This window comes from Elephantulus edwardii, unplaced genomic scaffold, assembly GCF_000299155.1.
Source record: "Elephantulus edwardii isolate Elephantulus edwardi_28Jun2011 unplaced genomic scaffold, EleEdw1.0 scaffold00064, whole genome shotgun sequence".
NCBI lineage: Eukaryota > Metazoa > Chordata > Mammalia > Macroscelidea > Macroscelididae > Elephantulus > Elephantulus edwardii.
The window spans coordinates 1,131,207-1,146,443 of record NW_006399814.1 but is presented as its reverse complement, the minus strand read 5'-3'; the positions used below and the strand labels follow the sequence as shown (position 1 = coordinate 1,146,443).

The window sequence follows — 15,237 nt, the reverse complement described above, 5'->3', positions numbered from 1 at the left end:
GGTAGCGAGGTTTTTGGGTTGAGGAGGACAATTAGGAAGGTGAGGTCCGAGGGGACACTGGGCCACACAGGGTGGATGACCACCAGATGGAAGTGACCTCCCGGTATGTTGGTGGGGACCCTGAGACTCCAGGAGTGGAGAGGCCAAGTGGCTGGACCCTGGGACCGTCAGGGGGTCCCAGGCACGGAGGCCAGTGAACACCATCCACATAGAGGACTCCACACCGTCAGGCCAGTGTGTCTCCAATTCCCACCCCACAGGCTTTTGTGGTCCCCAGGATGCACCGCGGACACCCGCACTTCCAAGACTGTTACCTGGTACTCTGGGTGGCTGACCCCAAGGGCCCCTGGCCACCTTCCCACTGCGAGGTGCAGCCATCTGTACATGTACCGTGGGCACAGTGCACTTGGAGGGCCAGGCCCGGGCCAGCGCGGCCCCAGGGACCCTCTGCTCTGCGGACTGGAGGTGGTCAGGGGCCGAGATCCACGCACGGGGCTCGGGGCCCAGGCAGCTCCACTCAGCTGACAGCCAGGAGGGTGCAGGGAAGGTGCAGAAAAGTACCTGGTCCTCCTTCACTCTGCAGTCAGGCGTGGCTTGGGGGAGTCCTCGTGCCGGGCCTGGCATGGCCGAGGGGCACCTTGCTCTGGGCTGCTGGGTACCTGGGAGCGAGGGCGCAGCCAGGTGGACCCTGGAGAGGGCCGATGCCTGCTTCTTGCCCTTCCGGAAACTCACGCCTTCGACACAGAGGTCCGAGCCGCTGAATGGTGGCAGTTCCACGGCCGGCTGGGGAGGGGGCAGCCATCAGGGGACTGAGAGGTGCCCAGCGCCCAGGCCAACCCTAACGCAGAGTAGTCACTGACTGAGGACACCTACACGGCTTGCAGCAGAACGAGGGTTTGTGGCCCATTTCTGGGAAGCAGGCTGCTGGGAGGTGCCTTTGAGTGAACGGGAACTGTCAAGCTTTTGGGGGTGTAACCTTTGCTTAGCTGACCCTTGCCCAGTGTCTGGGGAAAAGAGCCCCTCTGGGCAGAAATGATCTCTAAAGGGGAGCATTGCACCCCCATCCTGTTGACTATGGAGTTGGGCAGCAGGAAGAGAAGGCCAGCCCGCGGGGCCAGGGGCAAATGGCCAGGCCCTCAGGACATAGGGCCTCTGGACCTCCCTGTGTCCACTGCAGCCGAGTGGGCCTTTAGGTACAACAGCCAGTGTCACCCCCAGTGGCCTGAGGGACAGGCTACTGTCCACATCCTCCATGTCTCAATGCCCTGGCCAGATGGTCCACACCACCTAGACTCTGAGGTGGGCTGAGGCTGGTGCCTCAGCGTCTAGAGCTGGGGGCAGGTGCTGCACCTCCCCCCTCATACCTCCCCCTCGTCACCTGCCCCTGATGGGCCTGCCTTCACCACTGACCCCACACCCACCTGCTGTCACCCCCCTCTGACCCCTCACCCACTTGCCCTCACCTCTGACCCTTCACTTACCTGTTGTCACCCACCTCTGACCCCTCACCACCTACCCTCACCCGCGACCTCTCACCCACATGTCCCACCACTGACCCCTCATTGACCTGGGCCCCAGGCCCTTTCACCAGTCCCGCACCCCCACCTGTCTCCACAGCAGCTCGAAGTTGCCAATGTCACAGTTGCGGTCAACCCTGCGGTCCACCACCACCTTGAGGGTGTCCTCCTGCACCTGGGCGCAGAGCTGGGCGGTGACGGGCGTGGAGGGGTGCATGGAGGGGCTGGAGTTGATCTCGATGAGCCAGGGCTTGAAGTCCCTGCCGAGGACGAAGTCGGCGCCATACAGCTCGAAGCTGTTCTTGCGGGCCTGCACGCGGTCCTGGGCCACCTTCATGGTGTGGGTAATGACTCTCTTCATGGATGGGTAGATGAGGCTGGCCCACACGGGCCCGCGGCCCCGGCGCTGCAGGTACTCCTGGAACTTGGTGCTGGTCCACATGTTGTGACCGGGCAGCAGTGGGCTGCGGTCCTTGGCGTTCTTGAGGTGCTTCTGAATGGAGTTGTTGCACAAGTGGATGGCACTGTGGGTGACCGGGGCATCAGGGACTGTCCCCCGGGCCCTGAGTGGAGGGGTGCAGGCGGGGGGAGGCAGGAGCACCTGAGTCAGCCCTGGGTCCAGCTGAGGGACCCTCCAGACTGTACTAGGAATGGGGACAGTGGGGAAGGAGCCCACAGGAGAGGCAGCAAGGACAACTCTGGCCACACTGACCGTGGTTCATGGTGACTCAGTGTGTGTCAGAGTAAACTGCGCTCCCAGGGTCTTCAGGGCTCACACCCCCTGAAATAGTGGGTCAGGCCTTTCTTCCTCATGCCCCACATGGACGTCTGGCCAGCAGCTGAGCGTGCTGATAGTTTGAAGCTAGCTAGGCCGGGGTGGACGGCTTGGCTCTCAGGCCAGCAGGGACTCCCCAGCCTGGGTTTCTCTCCCTGCAGGGCTTCAAGCCTGGTATGATAGCCCCTACTTCACGCCCTTGGTCCTGGCTGGGGGAGGCCCATTAGGGCAGGTAGCAGGGCAGTAAGACCACTTAGGCTTCCCCAGGTAACCTGGAGGCACCACAGAGGGTCGGGCCTGCCTTCCTCATGCCCCACATGGACAGTTCAGATAGCTCACGTCAGAGGACTCTGTGTCTCCAAAAGAAGGGCTCTACCCTTCACTGTCCTCTGCAGGGCTGCAAGCCACAGCAACCCCTGAGAGGCCACTGAGCTGCCCAGGCCAGCTGGACTGTGCCCACTCAATGCCCCAGAGGGACCGGCGGAACAGGAAAGTCTGTGGGTGTGCAGACCCTAGCTAGCAGCTGGTCCTTCACTGTCCAGCAGAGCAAGACACGTTCTGTCAGGGTGGCCCCCACCCTTGATGAACAGACACTTCAGTCCTCTAGGGCGTGAAGCATAGGGGTGGCTTTGGTGGCCAGGGGCCTGTGTTCTCCCTGTGCCCTCTGGTGGAGTAGACAGGCCTGTGCTTCCCCACCACCACCCTCTCACAGTAGTGAGTGGGCCTGTGTCCCCCCCCAACACCCTGTCATGGTGATGGACAGGCCTGTGTCCCCCACACTGCACCCTCTTGTGGTGGCCAGGCCTGTGTCCCCCACAATGCACCCTCTTGTGGTGGTGGACAGGTCCCCGGACTGCACCCTCTCATGCCTATGTCCCCCCACTGCATCCTCTCATGGTGGCCAGGCCTGTGTCCCCCGATTGCACCCTCTCGTGGTGATGGCCAGGCCTGTGTCCCCCACCGTGCCCTCTGCTGGTGGACAGCATGAGGCTTGCCCTGACCTGTCCAGGTTGTCCAGGGAGAAGCGCTGGGTGGAGAAGCGGAGATAGCTCTCCTTGTAGAACCAGATGGTGAGGGGGTTCCAGTCGGTGACAAGGAACCACTGCCGGATGTCAAACTTGGTGTCATAGATGAGAAGGGGTGTCTCAATGTACTTCTGGGCCACCCACTTGTTGTCCTTGGCAGAAAGGTGGTCTGCAGCCACCAGCTCCAGGATCTCCTCCACACGGTCCATGCACACGATGTCTGTGAGACCCACAATCAGCCACATGTAGCCAGCTGGGGTGGCCCCAGCCCACATCTGGAACCCATGTCTGCTCGGTCAGTGACCAGGAGGCAGAATGGCTGGGGAGGGACAGCGGCAGTGTCCTCACCACCAGCCCAGCTCTGGTGCAGGCTGAGCACAGCTCCACACCACACCCTGGGACATGCACTTTCTCATGTAGCAGCCATCAGCCAGCGCTGGAGGACCCAGAGGGCCCTAAGGGGCGAGAAGGGGCTCTGAGGGAGCGGGATGTCCACTGGGACGGGGTTACAGCTATCCCTACCCAGATTCAGACATGCCACACGGTGAGTGGTAGCAGGTGGGATGTGGCAGAAGCATCCCTTTGCTGTAGCACTTAATGCCAGGGACAGACCCCAAGCCTTCTCCTTGCGGTAACCTGACGTCTCAATAGGGGGGTGGCAGACGGTCTCGGGGACGGATGCGCAGGATGGAGGAACACAGAGTCACTGCACCAAAAGAACTGGTCAACGGAACCGATGGAGAGCCAGCTGAGCTTTCAGGGAGCTGCAGCCGTGCATGTGCTTGAGTCTCTGCTAAGAGATACAGAAGACAGCTACCTGGCCAACTGACTGCAAGAGGTCTGTATTGTCCCCATTCCCAAGAAAAGGGATCCAACAGAATGTGGACATTAAGAAACAAAATCATTAGTGTTGCATGCCAATAAATCTTGCTGAAGATGACTTTAAAAACAGCCTAAACAGAACATTGACAGAGAACTGCTAGAAACGAAAGCTGGATGTAGAAGAGGCCTGGTACCAGAGGTGTCACTGCTGATGCAAGATGGATCCTGGCTGAAAGAAGAAAAGCCAGAAGGACGACTATTTGTATTTTATTGACTATACAAAGGCATTTGATGGTGTGGATCTTGACAATTAGGCTAACATTGAGAAGAATGGGAAATCTCAGGATACTTAATTGTACTTATGTGAAAACTCTGCCAACACAAAGGCACATGGTTCAAATCCACTGACTGCTCACAGGCAAAACATGGGCATTCTCCTCTTGTGTAATTTACAGCCTCTGAAAACTTGTTGGAGGGTCAGCTATGAGTTGATCCCGACTCAATGGCACCCACCACCACCACCACCACCAAAACCGCTACCTAGACTTAGAGACAGTCGTGTGAATAGAACAAGGGGACACCGCATGGTTTAAAATCAGGAAAGGTGGACGTCAGGATTGTGTCCTTCCTCTATACCGATTCCATCTGTATGTTGAGCAAATCATCCGAGAATAGACTCTATGAAGGAGAATGTGGCATCAGGATTGGAGGAAGACTCATCAATAACCTGAGTTACGCAGATGACACAACCTCATTCAAAGTGAGGAGGACTTGAAGCACTTCCTGATGAAGCTCAGACTTAAAAAGGTTTTAATTAAAACCTTTAATTAAAAAGGTTTTAATATGGATTACATCTCAACATCAATCAAACGCAAATTCTCACCACTGAGCCAACAGGAAACATCATGATAGGTGGAGAAGAGATTCACATTGGCAATGATTTTAATTTTACTTGGTTCCACAATCAACACCCATGGCAGCAACAGTCAGTAAATCAAAGGATGTGCTGCACTGGGAAAAGCTGCTGTTGAGGATTCTCCAAAGAGCTAATGTGCAAGGATGTCAGCTTAAAGACTAAGGTGCACCTGATCCAAGCCATCGTCTTTTCCATGACTTCCTGTGCATCTGAAACTCAGACAATGAACAAAGCAGAACTGTGGTGCTGGAGAAGAATACTGAGTATCCTATGCTCTGCCAAAAGCACTATTCTCATTCCTTTAGTGTTCATAGCATTTTCAAAGGCCTGTTATTTAGGAAGGAGATGGCCCATTCTGCTTCTTAGTCCATCTTAATCAGGGAGCTCCACCAAAATCTGTCCACCATGGGTAGCCCTTCTGGCATTTGACACACCAGTAGCACAGCTTTCAGTATCACAGCAACTCCAAGTTTTCTCAGTACAGCAAACTGACAGACAATTGCTGTACCACTTAGAACAATGTTCTCCCCAACACAATTAACACAGGTCCTCTGGCCTAAACCGACTTTTAAATACAAAGGCCTGCCTACCAGGTACTGATTGCTTAAGCAAGAGGCTTCCAGACCACAGCATATTGTTAACAAAATAAAAATAGCCAATCAGCTTACACTTAGTTGTTAACAAAATAAAAAGCACCCAAATAGTTTGCATGCAACTTTCAATTAAATAAAAACAACCTACCCTCCAGAATCTAACTGTTCCAAACTGAAGACTCTCAGGCAGGATCCAACTAACTTTTAAGTACAAAAGCTTGCCAAAGGCTTGGATCCACAATTAACACCCTTGGCACCAGCAGTCAGGAAATAAGGAGACACACTGCACTGGGAAAATCTGCAGTTAGGGACCTCTCCAAAATATTGAGGAGTAATGATGTCAGTTTTAGGACTAAGGTGCATCCTAAACATTTTCTGTGCATCTGAGAGCTGGACAGAATAAAGAGGACAGAAGAATTGACACCTTTGATCTGTGGTGTTGGAGAAGAGCACTGAACATCCCATGGACAGCCAAGAGAACATGCAGATATGTCTTGGAGAGGGTGCAGCCAGGGTGCTTTTTGGAGGCAAGAATGATGAGGCTTCACCTCACATACTTTGAGAATGTTGCTAAGAGGGATTTTTCCTTGAAGGACATGATTCTGGGAAGGGTGGAGGGTCGGCGAAGGAGAGGAAGACCCTCAACCAGGTGGATTGATACGATGACTGGTACAATAGGCTCTTGTGTGTCAGAAAGTGTGACAATGGTGCAGGACAGGACTGGGCTCAAATCTTTTGCTCATAGGGTCGCTATGAGTTAACTCGACAGCTCCTAACATCAACACCATCACCATCACCTCCTAGAACAGGTCGAAAATTCCTGACAGTGCCGGGTGCTGGCCAGGACGCAGAGCACCAGGCCTCGCACTGCTGGTGGGAAGCAAGACGAACGGGTACTCTAAGATGTGGTCTGTCAGCTTCTTAGCCAGGTGCCACCGAGAAAGCCCAGACTCAGAGTGACCCTGTGTAGGGCAGAACCCAGCGTGCCAGGCCTCCTGGCACCCTCACAGTCAAGGCTGGGTCTGGGATCCTGCTGCAGCCATTATGTCTCCTCTCTTCACTGATGAAAGTCATTCTTCTTTCTTACTGGCCTTCTATTTTGCCAAGCATGAGGCCCACATCTCCACAGACTGGCCCCTCCCAGTGGATGGACCAACACAGTCACTGATAATGGGCTCATATGTGTCAGAGATGGTGGGGTTGGCTCAGGTCTGGGCAAGGTTCAGAGGCATTGTTCAAGGGTCACTATTGGTCATAGTCAACTCAATGTCAAGTAACAATAACTGATTTCTGAAGTCTGAGATTGATGAAACATGCAATCAAGATACATCAACAGTTGATGACAGGAATGCAAAAATTGGAAACAAAAAAGACAGACTGGTAGTGGGAAAATATGGCCCTGGTGGTAGAAACAAGGCTGGAGAGCTCATAATAGAATATTTTTCTATGATGTATTCATTGCAAATGCCTTGTTTTTAAAGGGGAGAAAAGTGCAACAATGAATAAATAGAAATCCAAATTTCTGTAAATTTTCATTGAAATTAATAATAAATTTTAAAAAACCAACCAAAAAAAAACACCAAACAAAACAAAACCACAACCAAAACACATGGACCTTAGCTGACGGACTCAATAATCAGATTGATTACATCTGTGGAAAGAATCACTGGAGAATCTCAGTATCAGCTGTGAAAACAAGGTCAGGGACTGACTACGGAACAGATATCAGTTAATGGAAGTTCAAACTGAAGGATCGGCGCCATGAATCCTTGGGGCCTAGCGAGGCGTCTTGGCAGCCCTTGGGTCACCACGTGGAGAGCTGCAAAATCATCCCTTTTGTATCATTCTTTGAGGAAAACAAGTTCTGCTCAAGGAGGTAAATTTGAACCCAGAAAACAATCCCTTAAGAAGCCAAAGTTACCAGAAGGTCGTTTTGATGCCCCAGAAGGTTCCTATTTAGAGAAAGAACCACTGGAAAAATTTCCAGATGGTGTTAATCCTGTTACCAAAGAAAAGGGTGGGCCCAGGGCCCAGGGGCCCGGAACCTACGCGCTACGGAGACTGGGGACGAAAAGGGCGCTGTATTGACTTTTAAGTCACATATTTCATGCTCACTGTTTCTGAATATAGACATCTGAATTAACGGCAAAAAAAAAAGTTCAAACTGAAGCTAGGGAAGATTAAAACAATTCATAAAACCAAAATATGATCTTGAGTTTATCTTGCCTGCATTTAAAAGCTATCTCAAGAACAGAAAGGTACACAGAATGCTAATGACCAAAGAACAGAGGAGTTGTGGATGACGTCAGGGACATCTTACACGAAGAAAGCAGGTCATTCAAAAGACCGGGAAGAAAGAAAAGACCACAGCTGTCAGGAGAGACTCTGAAACTGCTTTTCATTGCTGGGAAGATAAACTGAAGGGAAGAAATGGTCACGTGAGAGAACCTGGCAGAGAATCCCAGAGGGCGGCTTTGTGCAGAGAGCGAGTTAGAAAAGGCAATGGCAGCAACGCGCGGAGCACTGGGATCCGAATTCAAGGCTGCAGTCCCTGACCTTCTGCAGTGGAGGTCCTCCTCAGTTTAAGTCCTCCTCAGCTTCAGTGAGCAAAGTTGTGTCATCTGAATAATGCAGGTTGTTCATGAGTCTTACTCCAATCTTGATGCCACATACCTCCTCATAAAGTCCTGGATGATCTGCGGGTGTATAGACTGAAAAGGTGTGGAGACAGGATACAATGTGACACACTCCTTTCTTGATTTTGGACTATGCAGTGTTCCCTTGCTCTGTTTGAACAACGGCTTGTTGGTCTAGGTCTAGATTTTACCTGAGTACAATCAGGTCTTTTGAGATACCCATTCTTCTCAAGGTCAGCCACAGTTTGTTGTGAACCACACAGTCAAATGCCTTTGCATAGTCAATAAAACACAGACATTCTTCAGATACTCTGCTTTCAGCTGTGGTCCATCTGACATCAGCAATACCATGGCTTCTTCTAAATCCAGCCTGTGCTTGTGGCAATTCAATTTCATCATCTTTGGCTTTAGGTTGGTGAGTATATTTGAAGGTCAGTAATATTAACAGGTATTTTATACACACACACACACACACACACACACACACACACACAACCCTATCACTGTCAGTACGTCAAGATAGACCATAAAGTGTGCTTTTGGGGAAGGAATGCATCATTTCTCTTCCATTTGTCATTTCCTGCATATTAGATCATATGATTGCTTGAGTGGAAATGACCAATAATGGTCCATCTCAGTCTGCTATGCCTAGGATCATAATAAATACGGCTGACATTGAGAAAGACGGGAATTCCAGAACAGTTAATTTTGCTTATGCTGTACATAGACCCAGAGGCAGTCAATTTGAACAGAACAAGGGTATAGGGCAAGGTTTAAAATCAGAAAAGGTGTGTATCAAGGTTGCATCCTATCTCCATAACTGTTCAATAGATACATTTAGCAAATGGTTCAAGAAGCTGGACTAGATGAAGGAGAAAGTGGAATCAGAATTAGAAGATGAATCAATCAGCCCGTGCTGTTCAGATGACACAATCTCGCTCACCAGAAGTGGAGAAAAATGGAGGCACTTACTGAAGACTGACAAAGGCTATAGCTTTCAACATGGCTTATACCAAAACCAAAAAGAAAACAAAAATCCTCACAACTGGACCCACACACACCATCAGGATAGATGGAGAAAAGAATGTCATTGCCAAGGATTTAATTTTCTTTGACCATAGTAGCAGCAGTCAAGAAATCAATAAATGTATTGTTTTGGGCAAACCTGTTCTCCAGGACTTCTTTAACTTCCCAAAGAACAAGGACGTCAGCTTAAATATGAAGGTGCCCTTGACCCAAGCCATGGTATTTCCCATTGATCCACGTACATACGGAAGTCCAATGAAGAAGACTGAAGAAGTGATGCCTTTGAAGTACTGTGTTGGAGAGCACTGACCTCCAACGGAGTCCCAGAAGAACCTGTCCTGGAGGAAGTGGCCCTCGGGCCCTCCTCAGAGGCAAAGACGCAGAAACTCTGTCTCACATTGTCTCCGTATGATTTCAGGAGGGACCAGTCCCTGGAAAAAGACATCAGACTAGGAAAAGCAGAGGAGCACTGAAAGAGAGGAAGACCTTCATCAAGACGATGTGACAGTGACTCCACCAGTGGTGCAGCATGTTGTCAGCGACTGTGAGGACGGCACAGCGCGGGCTAAGCTTTCACTCTGGGATCACAGTGAGTAGTAGAGGATACGACACCAAACAACAACACAACTTACAAAAGTCTCCAGGGCATCACAGAGAGGAGACGACGGCTTGAAAGTCACTCACTACATACTTCTACTTATAGAACAATCTCCAGGTTAGAGCAGTGGAGATCAGAGCCAGGGCTTGGTGTTTCTTTGTGATGATGTAACAGTTTTTCACCCGGATTCTGGTGAAGGTTGCTCAGATGTAACATCTGATATAATGTCATGAAAGTATCACAGTGCTGTAAAAAAAAAGAATATATGTAAAAACTGGCAGAATTTTTTTTAAAAAAAGGTCTATACCTGAGCTTTGGAAATAGGAGTGTCATCACTTCCTAAACAACATGCCTCCGGAAACTATGAACTTTGATAAATGTTGATAGTTGTAGAGAGGCTTCACGAATTTTGTTCATAGGGTCACTACGAGTTGTGCTCGACTCAAAGGCAATAAACAACAACAACAACATACCTGAGCTAATAAATCAAAGAAAGAATTAAGAAATAGGAGACCTGAACAGAAGATTTCAAAGAGCAGCTCAAGAAAACAAAGGGGGAAAAAAAGAAAACAAAGCAAAGTATTATGATGAAATGTGCCAAGACCCAGGGTTAAAAACTCAAAAGAATAGAAGAGGCATCCCTCAAGCTGAAAGACCTGGAGAACAAACCCAAGCCTCAAGTTACAAGACTGAAGGGATCTATGGGCAAAATAATGAATGACACAGAAAGTATGAGAAAATGGAAGGGATACACAGCCTCTGTACCAAAAAGAACCAATCAACACCAAACCCTTTGATGAGGTAGCATGTCATCAAGAACCAATGGAGCTGAAGGGAGACATCAAAGAGCACTGAAGGTCCTGTCCAAAAGGAAGGTCCCAGGAATGGAGAGAATTATCAGCTGAAGAGATTCAGCAAACAGATGCAGCTCTAAACATGCGCACTCTTCTGTGCTGTGAAAACTCGAAGTCAGCCACCTGGCCAATTGATTAGAAGAAATCCATATTTGTACCCACTGTGAAAACAGGTGATCCAACAGAAGATGGAAATTATCAAACAAGAAAGTTTACCAAAAAGGTGGATTTTTATCCATTCACAGTTGCACATTTTCCTCACCACTCCCAGTTTGCTTTTTAAAAAAAAAATATTGTTCATTGTTGCATAATTTCCTCCCTCTGCCCCACCACCAGTCTATGTGCCTCTTACCCTGGGCTGTTGCCATACAAATGATGCCTAATCATCTATTCCTTTCAACGTTTCTTTCCTTCATCTGTTCCAAATGCAGTGTTCATTATATATTGTTTTAATTTTTTAATTGATATTTTAACAAGAGTTTGCAGAAAACTTGGATTTCCACATTCATTCACTGTTGCACATTTTCTTCCCTAACCCCCACTCAGGTCATTTTTCTCTTTAAAAAGATTCTCTGATTCGTGCACAATTTCCTCCTTCCCCTCCCTCTAGTCCACCTTGCTATGGACCTTTCATTCCGGACTGTTGTCATGCAAATAATACCCAATCATCTATTTCTTTTAGACAGTTCTTTCCTTCATTTATTTAAATGCAGTGTTCATTATTTATCCCCTCTTTTCTTAGTTTCCCTCCAACCCCCCATGTCAGTCCTGAATTATAACAGTGGCGTTAGTGACTGAGATATTTCACTCAGCATAATGTCCTCCAGGGTTATCCATGTTGTGTGGTCTTTTATGAGTTCCTTGTTTTTCAGCACTGCATGAACCATAGATTTTCTGTCCATTTGTTGATGGGCATCTGGTTGCTTCCTTCTCTTTGCTACTGTGAACAGTGCAGCAATAAACATGGGTGTGCATATATATGTTTGGGTAGCAGCTCTGATTTCTGTTTTTCTCCTTGCTGTGTTATCTTTAATTTTGTTCTTTTAATTCACACTATGTAGAGATCATTTCATCCACTGCTCTGTTTTGCAGCGAGTCTCTTATCTCTTTCTTCAGCAACGATAAGGTGGATACCCTTTCCTTGGGGAAGAGAAACCCATGGTTTATTGTCTTTGCCAATAACAAGAATGCTGGCAGGCTTGGTGGCAAAGCTAGCTACTGCCACTGGCATCTTTCACATGAACTACATCAAAAGAGCCAGGATAGCTCTTTCTGTTAGTAATCACACCAATTCTCCCCCCGTTAGCACCTCCACTCACCATACACAGATTACCAGTGTTAAACATGATGAAATCAGTCATCTTTCCAGTTTCCAAATAAATCTGAATGGTGTCATTCACCTTGATGAGAGGATCAGGGTAGCGGATGGTTCGAGCATCAGGGGTCACCTTTTGTGCCCACAAGGATCTTTCTTACTTTGCATAACTTGTACTTTGCTTCCTCAGGTGTAATACGGTGAGCAGCAAATCAACCTTTCATCAGTCTGAAATTTTCTCTAGTCTTTTCATTGCTGATCGCACCCACAAAACCAGCAGGGGAGGTTATATCAGTTCGGAGCTTGCCATCAATCTTAATGAACCGCTGCACGCAGATTTTTCTAACCTCGTCTTCTGTCAGGGCACACTTCAGCATGTTTCTTAAGAAAATGATCAACGGCAGACATTCCCTCAGTTTGTGAGAATCAGCAGATGGGCGAGGAGCATATACACCAGTAAATCTGTCCAGCATCCAAGGCTCTGGAGCTGCTACATGCTTCAGATTCTTCTTGGGATCACGAGCTATGGCTTCGCTGGGCACAGAAAGAGCAGCAGCTCTGATTTCTTTAGGGTATATTCTTTGATGCCTTTGAGCTGTGGTGCTGGAGAAGAGTATTGAGGGTACCATGGACTGCTAGGAAAACAAACAGATTCATCCTAGAGAGGGTTAAACCAGGCTGCTCCTTGGAGGCAAGGATTCTGGGGCTTCGTCTGACATACTTTGGACATGTTGCAAGGAGGGACAGGTCTTTGGAGAGGGACATCATGCTTGGGAGGGTGGAGGGACAGCGCAGGAGGGGAAGGCCCCCTATGAGGTAGATTGATTCAGTGGTTGGGGTAATTGGGATGGGTGTGTCCGAGACGGTGCGACTGGCAGAGGGCAGAGCAGAGTTTAGAGCTGTTTTACATAGGGTCACGGTGAGTCACAAGCAACTCAACAGCACATAACAACACCAACAACAACAACATATTCCTAGTAGTGCAATTGGTGGGTCAAATGGCATTACTATTTCCAACTTTTTGAGAAAGCACTATACGACTTTTTATAGTGGTTGTACCGTTTTACACTTCCACTAACAGTAAATAAGGGTTCCAGTTTCTCCACAAGCTCACCATAGTTGTTTTGATTTGCATCTCTCTTAGAGCTTGGAATTTTGAACACTTCTTCATGTGCTTGTTGGCCATCTGCTGAATGTCTTCTTTGGTGAAGCATCTGTTCATATCCTGGGCCCACTTTGTGATTGGGTTGTTTACCTTTATCTTGTTGAGGTGCTGGAGTATTCTATAAATTTTAAATGTAAATCCCTTATCAGATATATAATTGTTGCTCTTATGTGCCGTTGAGTCACTTGCAACTCATAGCGACCCTTGTACAACAGCTCTGAACCCTGCCCTGTGCTGTGCCAACTTCACAGTCTCCAACACATCTATCCTCATTAACCCAGTCACTGAGTCAATCCATCTCATTGAGAGTCTTCCTCTCCTGTGCTGTCCCTCCACCTTCCCAAGCATGACGTCCCTCTCCAAGGAGTAGGTCCTCCTTGCAACATGCCCAAAGTATGTCAGATGAAGCTTCAGAATCCTAGCATCCAAGGAGCAGCCTAGTTTCACCCTCTCTCGGACAAACCTGTTTGTTCTCCAAGCAGTCCACGGTACATTCAATACTCTTCTCCAGCACCACAGCTCAAAGACATCAATTCTCCTTCTATCATCCCTAGTCATTGTCCAACTCTCTGACACATAATAAGAAATTGTGGAGACTGTGGCCTGGATCAGGTGCACTTTAGTTTCCAGACTGATACTGTTGCTCTTCAATACTCTCGAGAGGTCCCAGACACCTGGCCGACCAGAAGAGATCTATATTTGTTCCCATTTCAAAGAAAGGTGACCTGACAGAGTGTGGAAATTATTGAATAATATCATTAATATCACATGCAAGCAAGATTCTGCTGAAAATTATTAAAAAACAACTGGAAAAGCACATCAGCAGAGAACTGCCTGAAGGGCAGACTATATTTAGAAGAGGCCATGGCAGTAGGGATATTATATCTAATGTTAGATGGATCTTGGTAGAAAGCAGAGAGTACCAGAGGAATGTCTGTGTCTCATTGACTGTGCAAAGGCATTTGACTGTGGATCACAACAAACTGTGGCTGACTCTGAGAAGAATGGGAATCCCAGAACACCTGATTGTGCTTTCGTGAAACCTATGCTTGGACCATGATGCAATCATCAGAACAGAGTAAGGAAACACTGCATGTTCAAAATCAGGAAGGGTGTGTGCCAGGGATGTGTCCTATCTCCATAGCTTTTCAATCTATATGCAGAACAGATCATTTGAGAGGCTAGGATTCATGAGGAGGAGTGTGGCATCAGGATCAGAGGAAGACTCATCAACAACCTGTGTTACACAGATGACACAACCCTGCTTGCTGAAACTGAGGAGGGCCTGAAGTGCTTGCTGCAGAAGGTCAAGGACTGCAGCCTTCAATATGGATTGAACCTCAATATCAAGAAAACAGAGACTCTCACCACTGGGCCGATTAGCAGCACCATGACAGACTGAAGAGACTGAGATTGTTAACAGCTTTAATTTGCTTGGCTCCACAATCAACACTCTTGGTACAAGCAGCCAGGAAATCAAAAGATAAATTGCATTGGGAAAAATTTTTCATTACCAAATATTTTTCTCCAGTCTGTGAGTTTCCATTTTACCCTGCTGTGCCTTCCTTTTTACCTTTTGAAGTACAGAGGGATTTGATTCTTAGAAGGTCCCATTCATCTATTTTATTTTCTCTTGGATGTAGGTTTTTCAAGACGCTTGGAAGAGTGTTCATATCATTCTAGAGTCCTTCCAAGACTTTCTCTGATGAAGTTTATAGTCCTTAGTTTTACTTCCAGGTCCTTGATCTACTCTGCGTTTATTGTATTTTAAATTCAGTTTTAATCCACTTTCATCATGATCCAGATATTTTAAATTTCAAACAGAATTAACTTTCCATGATATGTCAGGGACTGACACTTAAAAAAAATTAAAACTGCAAATGAGTTATACAAATGAAAACAGCAAATGAAGATCCAGTTATCAAAATGAAGCCACACAACATATTAAAAGTTCACAATCTCTACAACCAGGAGAAGATAAAATAGATGAATGGG

General features: G+C 47.9%; 1 protein-coding gene across 1 annotated transcript in view; it reads right to left on the bottom strand.

Annotated features, from left to right (window-relative positions):
* Nucleotides 1-15,237, bottom strand: part of TTLL8 (tubulin tyrosine ligase-like family, member 8) — a 118,468-nt gene that overhangs the window by 30,128 nt on the left and 73,103 nt on the right. Inside the window, exons 11-14 of the mRNA XM_006888115.1 lie at nucleotides 3,294-3,537; nucleotides 1,606-2,041; nucleotides 660-783; nucleotides 336-521 (exon numbers count right to left, since the gene is read on the bottom strand). Coding sequence (XP_006888177.1) covers nucleotides 336-521; nucleotides 660-783; nucleotides 1,606-2,041; nucleotides 3,294-3,537 — 990 coding nt within the window. The remainder of the gene's footprint in view (nucleotides 1-335; nucleotides 522-659; nucleotides 784-1,605; nucleotides 2,042-3,293; nucleotides 3,538-15,237) is intronic.